General features: G+C 56.3%; 1 protein-coding gene across 5 annotated transcripts in view; it reads right to left on the reverse strand.

Moving 5' to 3' along the window:
• Positions 1-8602, reverse strand: part of Plekhg5 (pleckstrin homology and RhoGEF domain containing G5) — a 30956-nt gene extending 22354 nt beyond the window's left edge. Inside the window, exons 1-2 of one of the 5 annotated variants that reach the window (XM_008822422.3) lie at positions 8236-8600; positions 7451-7524 (exon numbers count right to left, since the gene is read on the reverse strand). In XM_008822422.3, coding sequence (XP_008820644.1) covers positions 7451-7524; positions 8236-8239 — 78 coding nt within the window. In that variant the 5' untranslated portion in view covers positions 8240-8600. Of the gene's footprint in view, positions 1-7450; positions 7528-8235 lie in introns of those variants that run through there. The other 4 variants (XM_008822421.3, XM_017795425.2, XM_008822426.3 and 1 more) reach the window with 4 other exon arrangements.
• Between the last annotated feature and the right edge of the window lie 289 nt (positions 8603-8891).

An 8891-nucleotide genomic window follows, 5' to 3' on the forward strand; every position in this document is an offset into this window, starting at 1 on the left:
CCTACAACCCCACCCCCAAGCTAGGCACCCTTACCCCACATGCTCTGTCTGGAACAGTATGTGTTCAGTCTTCAAATGGTTGGCACTGGGCCCCAGCTCCCACCTCCACAAGGGGTCCTCAAAATAACCCCTCAGCCTCCCTCTCTGAGCCCCTGATGTCGAATTAATTCCTTCTCAGCTTTTATTACCACCTGACATTCTGCTTCCTTGCTCTCTTCCCGCCAGAGGCCAAGGCCATGGTGTCTGGCTCACCCTGTGTCCTCAGCCTTCAGGACAGTCCTGGCTCACAGCCACGTGCTCCATGCAGATGAATGTAATACATGAACAAATGAAGGCACATGAGGAAGGGTCATCAGCCATGGAAGAACTTGGAGCATGGAAGGTCTCGGTCAGGATATCCTGTCTACAGCTAAGTGTCCACAGAACCTTCCCCACTGCTGGCCCAGAAGGCCTGCTCCCTCTTCCTAGGATCTGTGTGTGACTTTGGGCCTGCTGGCCTCAGACAGGTGAGTTTCCATTCAAATTCTAGTGGTCTTGCCCCGGCCCCTTGCCCCGGCCCCACAGGCGGACAGCTACAACTTTTCACTGAGCGTCCCAAAGCCTGTCCCAGGAGTTTAGAGCAGCAAATCACACTCACTCTCTCAGAGACGCTAAGAAGGAGACAGTGATTGGTCCCAACTTAACAGGAAGAACCTAAGGCCTAAAGAGGATGTGGGACTTGCCCCAAGATCACCAGCATACACAGGGGAAAATGGATGCCTGTGCCTGGAAACATTGCCCCTGAGCCTCAGCCACAGGGTGGGGCTGGGTCACAGGCACAGACTAAATGGTGGTGTGGACAACAGGGTCTTGAAGACCACCCTCTTGTGGAGAGAGCTGATAAAGGCAACTTAGAGGAAATCCCACTGGTATGGGGTAACTAAGTCCCATCACCTAAACTGGTCTCCTGAGTAACAGGGCTCTGGTTAACTTAGTCAGGGTTAACTCCAACCAGGGTGGAGGCGCTCCTTAGGGGACCAGGGGCCCCTGCTGCCCCAGGGCCAGAGTGCAGGATCAGAGTGGAGAGAGGGAAGAAGCCCCAGGATATGGGAGAAGCCTCCCCTCCTGGGTTCCCACCTAATTCTACAGCAAAGAGCTGAAACAGGCCTGAGGTCCTGGCTCCTGACTCCCCAGGGAAGGGGTCCCTCCCCTGCCCAGCCTGGCTTCAGGCTGTAAGTCAGGGCTGACTTGTTGAAACTGATACTCAGAAACTAGATGCTGAGGCTGATGAATAATGGAGTCTCAGAGGCACCCCCTAATCAGACCTTTCTCCCCTCAGCACCCTCTCCCCAGGTCCAGAATAGCTCAGGATACTCTGGACATCCCTGGTCCACACTGAGGTGGGACCCCAGACTGGTCTGAGGTGACAGAAGGAGCTCTGGGTCCAGGAACGGCCACAGATTTGGGGCAAGATCCAGAGCCTGCTCTGTGCTCAGCCCACAGCAACCTGGCCTGGGACTAGCAGCTGGGCTTCCTGTCTGAAAGGCACCAGGGCTAGGATCCCCTGAGACGCTGGATGGCCCAAGGCTCCACCTGCCATCTCAGAAATCCAGGTGGAGCCTGCATGTGTGGGCAGGCCAGCCAGGGTGAGGCAGCTCTGCCAGGCGGTTCTCAGCGCCCACAGGACTCCTCCCTTCCCTTGGCCAGGGCCTCACCCTTTGTCCTGTGGGTCCCCAGGCCCTTTGGGAGGCAGAGCCTGACCTAAGGCAGATGGCACAGGAGCAGAAGCCTCTCTGCAGGGCCCCTTCATTTCCAGGGCCCCAGCTAGGATGCAGAGCTGGAGGGCCTGCAGTCTGTGAATCTCGCCTCCCACACAGTCCAGGCACAGGGCTCAAACACACCAGACCCTGAGGCTCTACATCCACATTGTACCATGGCTGCACCTGGACCCCAGGCACCCACTTTCCCAGTGTCACCCAAAAGGCCCCTTGGGAAGGAATCCTGAAGAGGTTCTGGGGCCCACCTAGCCCTGGCCGTCCTCAGCAATCTCCTCTCCTGTGCAAAGACAGTGCCATCCCTAGAACGTACTACCTGAGGATGATGGTTGTGGGATCCTACTGTGCACTTGAACCCTGCTATGGGGCCCCAAACAGAAAATACTCAAGGACACCCCAACCCAGATCCCAGGAAGGCTACTGAGGCATTTGAAGGGTCCAAGAGACCCCTTGGCGTCCATCTCTGTCTTCCACCAAGGCTGGTCAAGGGCTGTCCAGATTCATTCCATCCTCCCCTTTCCCAGGCAGCCTGAGGCTCAGCTTGTTGCACCCCCTCCTGGCCACCAGAGGACTTTCCACTTGAGACCAATTCCCAAATGGGGTAGGCTGGGGACCGCCTCCCAACCACTGCACAAGCCTAAGGTCCCTCTTGGGATCCCTCCCTCAATCCCCATCCCTCACTGACCAAAAGCCCCCACACCATGGCCACAGACTCCTCACAGCCACATCTCCAGTCCAAGCCCCAGAATCCCTGGGGCAAGGGTAACATTTGAGGCTGTTTCATCACTAAGTGAATGGGGCAGGGTCATGGGAACCCTCAAGATGGAACTATGACCTTGTGGGACCCCGCCCCAGCTTAGAATCCTGACCTTTAATTCGGGAATCCTGGTGCCCATTACCAGGCAACCCTCATTTCCTAGTGATACTGACAGAGGGACATGAGTCTTCCCCAGGGCTTGAGCTAGGTCTGCCAAATCCCACGGGTGCACAGAGTGAGGGGACAGGAGATATGAGCACTGTCCCTGGCATAGGGGATTATGGTGGGTCTTGTGGGTGCCACGACCTCCGACCCATGGGTCTGGGAGTGAGGGGTCCCAGGAGAACCCTGCCTGTGACTCAGGGGTAGCAGAAGGCCAGACAGAGGCTTGTGGGGGTGGGTGGGGGTATAAGCTAGAATCCTGGCTCTGGGGAGTAAGTAGTGGGCACCCTGTCCTCTAAGGGGCCAGCATTTCACCAATCCCCAGCAAGTTCAAAGTCCCTGTTCATTCACCTGGTCTTGAAGACCAGGAAACTGTCTTGGCTGGAGACAGGACCAACCAGGGGACAGGGCTAACAGACCTGCAGGCTGAGCCTGTGGAGGAACTGCCTCAAATCGGACTCACTCTTCTGAATAGGGTATCCTAGAAACCTCTTGTTTGAGAGAGGACCTTGCTATGTATCCAAGGCTAGCCTCAAACTCAATCCTCCTGCCTCAACCTCTCGAACACCAGAATTACAGGTGGGTACCACCATGCCCGGTGAGACCCCTTTTAAACTGGCCCATACCTGTCATCCTTTGGTGATTCCTAGCTCCCCTCTCCTAGAGGACCATAACTGCACTCAGAACTGGGAGTGGGGAGCCACTGAGGGCCAGACAACCCCACCCCATGTTCCTTTACTCCTCCACAACCCCAGAGGGGCAGAGCTGGGGTTGTTTCCCAGCATCTTCCTATACTTTGAAGCTGCCCCCTTCCCTTGGCCAGTCCCACACTCAGGACCTCAGATGGCTTGGCCACCTAGCAGGAGCTGCCTCTGCCTCCCAGCACTGACTCCTTAGGGCTGGGCAGCCCCAGGGCAGCTCCTCTCCTCTGACCCTACTTGCTGGGCAGGGTCTTCACATAGTCCCCCTAAAATTACTTAGCCACAGCCCAGGAAGTCCATACACATTATTACTTCTCTGGTCCTTTCCTTCTTCAGTTGTGGGCGAAACCACCACTTGTTGATAGTTCATCAGCCTCCAAAGGGACCAATCACCTTTGCCCACCCCCCAAAACCTGACCATTCCCAAGGACACTCTGGTCTCCTGCCTCTTACTCGAAATCATTGCCCAGGAAAACAGGCCACTCCTATCACCTTATGCATGACAACCTGCTCAGAGACCTCAGATGATGCCCTCTTTTGGTCCTAAGTCCACTGGTCTTTATCTGGATACCACCCCAGACATCACCTCCAACATGAAGGAACTCTGATATCACCACATCCAATCTCCACCTACACTGTGATCCCTTCTACAAGCCCTTCTCTGTCTGCCTCGATACACCCAAGGATGGAGGGCTCACTACTGTTCATGGGACGAAATGCTCCAGATGTTAGAAACCCGCTCCATACAGAATCAAAACTTGCCTGTCTGTCCAGGCCTTGAAAGCCAAGCAAAAAAGTCACCTCTCTTTCTTCCTGATAGCTTCTGGGGATGGGGGCTCTGAGATCAGGAAGTCAGGGCTCAGGTCTTGTCTTCACAAGCCATTTACCTCTCACTGCTGAGTGTTCTCAGCCAGTCCATGGAGATGGGGCTGCCCCTACCACATACAGTGGGCACAGGACTAGAGCAGGCTCTTGCCGTGAGGCAGCACTGGGCCAGCACAGTATTCTGGATAAACATGGTTGTTGAGGCCTGCTGCCTTGGCCTGAGGATTACTCAAGTGTTATCATCTGCAGGATCAATGTTTCCAAGTTTCTTGTCCCCACCCATATGGGAGACTAGTGTCATCCGTGGTCCAGTATCAGTCCTCTACCCCATCCCCTTGTGACCTGAGGTGCTAAGCAGACTTTGACCAGAATGCCCAGCACAGGGGGCCCAGAAAACAGCTGGGAGTCCAGACACTGTCCTAGGGCTACTTTGCAGGAGGGCAGGGGACACCCATGACATGCCCCTGGTCACTGCCCTACCCCAGGAATGGACAAGTGGACAACACATATTTGTTGGGTCAGGTCTGGGAAGGAGCCCCGTGAAGTCTCACTTTTAGGGAGATAGAGAGGGCACTCACACAGACTGGGAGCGGCTTGATTACACACATACACTCACTGGAATTTCATGGTCACAGCTAGCGTTGCCTAAACATCTACAACACACTGGCCACTGAGCAAGGCAGGCAACTTTTTTCTTTTTTCTTTTTTCTTTTTTTTTTTTTTTTTTTTTTTTTGTCATATGTCCTATGGAGTTCTTTTAATTACTAAAGTTTCAGATATTTTATATGAACAAAATTTGGTAACTTGGGCCAGTGAGATGGCTCAGTAGTAAGGGTGCGCTGTCCTGGAACTCACTATGTAGACCAGACTGGCCTTGAACTCACAGAGATCCACCTGTCTCTGCCTCCCAAGTGCTGGGACTACAGGCGTGCGCCACCACACCCGGCTAGCAGGCAACTTTTAATCCTCAATGTGGCTCTGGAAGTCTTTCCAGATGAAACTGAGGTTCAGAAAGCTGTAGAGACTTGCCCAGGGCCACCTCATTGCAAAGCACTGGGTTCGAGCCTGGAGCCTGAAGGTGTGAATTATTCCATATATCCCTAGACAGGGATGAAGGGACACTACTTCTCTCATGGGGTCTCCATGGCATATGGTCCAACCCCTCACATGGACATGCAGGGTGCTCCTGGTCCAGCCTGTCCTTTCCTCTAGTGTGTCCCCCACCAGCTCACCCCTACTTTACAGCCCCCAATACCCCTCCTCTGCTCACTTTGTTCTTTTCACTAACTCCACACCTCACATTCTCAGGACCACGACCACTTCCTCCAGCTTATCCCATCCCAGTGAATTCCAGGGACAGACGGTAGAAATGAGATATATTCATCTCCAAGTTCCCAGCATTCAAGAGCCTCAACAGAACTGAGGCTGTTTGCAGATGGCCCTTCCTATTAGTCACTCCCAGGATGTTAAGAACAGAGCATGTGATTAGAACAAGTCTCACCCTAGGACAAGCTTAGCCAGGTGTGCTCTGTGATAAGACAGGTTCCTTCACCTTTCTGAGCCTCAGTTTCCCTACAACGCCTAGCACGTCACCATGACCATCAGTCAAAGCAGCAACAATGATAATCTTTACCACTCTTTCTCACCACGCCCAACTGTCCCTCTCCTCTCTGTCTCTGCCTCTGATTCCTGCCTGTGGCAGCTCCTCTTCCCTGGACCACTCCTGCCTTCCTCCCATGCCACCAAGAGCCTTCTTCCTCCAGGACGTCCTGTCCTACCTACCCTCCTGCCTTCCATCTCTCCAGCATCTCCATCCCTGTAAATAGTCAGTGTCACTTCTCCCAAGGGATCCTTGCAGTGATGGGTCCAGACTCCCCTTTTGGAGGCTAGGTGATCCCATGGCTTAGATAGATGTTAGGGAGGCTGAGTCCCTGGCAGACCAGGGCAGGACCAGAGCCAGGTCTGAAGGCTGGAGACGGCCAGCCATTCTGAGGCCAAGTTCTCTTATGTCCTTCCACCTTTGCCCTGTCTGCAGCAGCTTGGGGGCCTGTCCTGGCAGGTGGGCTTCAGGGAGGGGTAGAACAGTGTGTCTCACCCCCTTGTCACCCCTTCAGGTCACACAGATGCTTCAGATCCCTGTCAGATATGTTGGGGGGGGCTGAGGCCAGCTTGCTGGCAATCTGGGGGAGAGGCAGCCAGCCAACACCAGAACCCAATGCCAGGCACCACCCGTGCCAGCAGATTGTATCTGACATCACAGCCACCCCCCTTGCCTGGTGACCACGGCAACTGGAGGCCGCCCCCTCCTCTCACCACCCCCAGAACAGTCCATGTTCCTTCTGACAGTGGGCCTCCTGTGCCAGATGAATGGGGGGTGGCATTTTAGCTCCCTTGCAGCTGGCATGGTCAAGCTCCATGGCAGTCAGGAACATGGGCTCTGGCTTCACAGACCTGGATCTTAGGTTCAAATCCCACTCTCCCGCTTCCTAGCCATGTGTGGATATCTTCCACTCTGTCTCTCTGAGCCTCAGTTTCCCCACCTCTAAGTGTAAATGAGGATAGGGCCCATCTCAGAAGGGAGATATGTGCTGATGTGGTTACTGTCACTAAAATGTATGGTAGGGGTGAGGGGGCCTCTCTCATGAGCTGCAGGCCTCAGCCAAGTCACACGGCCTCTCTGAACTTTGGTATCTTCATCTGGAAAGTGGGGTGATGGTACCCTCCCCGCAGAGCTGCCACTGCAGTTGGTAAAACACAGCATGTGGCCCAGAGCCCAATCAGCCACAGGCACAAACTCCCAGCGGTCCTCTTCTTGGCTCCCTTCTCTTGGATTTATGCTGTGCTGACTGACTCCTGTGTCCTCAAAGTCTAAAACCAGGTGACTTGCCCAGGGTCACCTCGTTCTCTTCCCTTTGTCATCTGCTGTCCCAGAACTTTGCCCAGGTCTGAAGAATGGCCAGGTGCCAGCTGGGCACTGGAAGCAAGCCTCAGCTTCCTCATCCAGGACATGGAGCTGAGGCTCTTATCACCTCAGGGTAGCAACAAATACCCAAGTGGGGCTGTTCCTTGTTTTGACATAAGTCTCCCTAGTCTGCAGTCCTGAGCTTTTTAGCCTCTCTAGCTCCTAAACCAGCCTCCCTGAATCCCCAGCACATCACTGCCCACCTGGCTGCACCCTTGCCAGGGCTCCAAAGATACCCAGGGTGGTGAAAGCCTATTCCCTCTGTCCCCAGCTGTCCAGTTTTCCCTACCTTGGTAGCCCGGGCCTTGTCCATGCAGGCCGGGTTCTGGCAGCGCAGTCCGTTCTCCTCCCCTGGGCTCTGGTCTTCTGTGGAGAAGCAGAGGGCATCAGTAAGGGGGGAGGGGGAACCCACTCCCCTGGGTTCCTGTGGCCTCCTGACCAGGGGACAGGGTGGGGCGGTCTCCCTCAATCCTCCCTTCAAAGGAAGTCAGTGTCCTTTTCTCTTTTAAATGCCAACTTATCTGCAGGGGAATCTGTTTGCAGAGCCCTTTTCTGTGCAGTTCCCCAGGGAAATTGTCCAGATTCCAGGGGGGAGCAAAGTCTTTGGAAATGAGCGACTCACTCCCCTCTGTCCCACTCGTGGGAGGTGGGGGGAGGCCAGGTCAGTGATCTAGGGCTCCAGACTTCTCAGGGATCCCAGGCAAGGCCGCTGGTGTGGGGGAGGGGGCCTCCAGGGGTCCAAGATGCCCTGCCTAACTTTAACTCTGCTCTTCAAATCACACCCTCTGGGGACAGATATGCCCCCCGCCCCCCAAAGCCCGGGGTGACCTCAGTCTCCCTGCTGCCCATCTCTGACCCCTTCAAACTCTTTTTCTTCCCGGAGGAGACCGGGGGGGGGGGGGGGGGCTGCAGCCAGCCCGGGATGCAGAGCCCGCGTCCCCGCCCCCCGACTTGGGGGCAGCAGGCCCGCCTGATGGGGTGGGGGGGGTAGCAGCCCGGCCCCCACCCGGCGCAGAGCCCTCCGAGACTCCCGGCCTGCATGCTCGGGAGCCGGCGCCTGCGGCCGGCACTCACCCATGGAGCCGCGCTAGCGGGCGGGGACCGGAGCCGGGGAAGCGAGCACCGCGGCCGACGGGCGCGCGAGGCGGGGCGGGGCAGGTGGGCGGCGGGAGGAGCGCCTGCAGGGGGCGGGGAGCCTGCGGGCCGGGACGGCGGCTCGCCGAAAGACTGGGTGTGTCCCAGGTGGGGGACCTCCCACCGCGGCTCCCCCCCCCCGTCCCCGAGGAGGGCCACGCGAGCGGGATGCACGCGTCCCGGGACCTCTTGCACCGCGGGCTGCACTGGGGGATGCACCGCTGGCCGCACCGCCCGCTGCTGCTGCAGGCCGGAAGTGCCTTCCAAGGGGGAAGGAGCCCCCTGCACCCAGCCGTGCAGGTCGGAGACACGCACGCACCCCCTCCTGCCCAGCACCGAGCCGTCACCCGTTCGGAATGGTTGCCACCCAGGGTTACAGAGTTTACCGACGTCGTGGAGGTGGGCGGACCAAGCCGCCTGGAATGGCTGCTGCTGTGGGTTTTTATTGTTCTGATCTCTTGGTTTGCATTTTTTAAAACTTTATCTGAGGATACCGGATCAAGTGTACCTGTCATGAGTGCACAGCTCAACACGCAAAACTTAACTTTCACAAGAGTTCCAGCATCTAAGCCAGGCAGCACAGCACCACAGTCCTG

The sequence above is a fragment of the Nannospalax galili genome, unplaced genomic scaffold (assembly GCF_000622305.1).
Source record: "Nannospalax galili isolate Female #2095 unplaced genomic scaffold, S.galili_v1.0 scaffold1488, whole genome shotgun sequence".
Taxonomy (NCBI): domain Eukaryota; kingdom Metazoa; phylum Chordata; class Mammalia; order Rodentia; family Spalacidae; genus Nannospalax; species Nannospalax galili.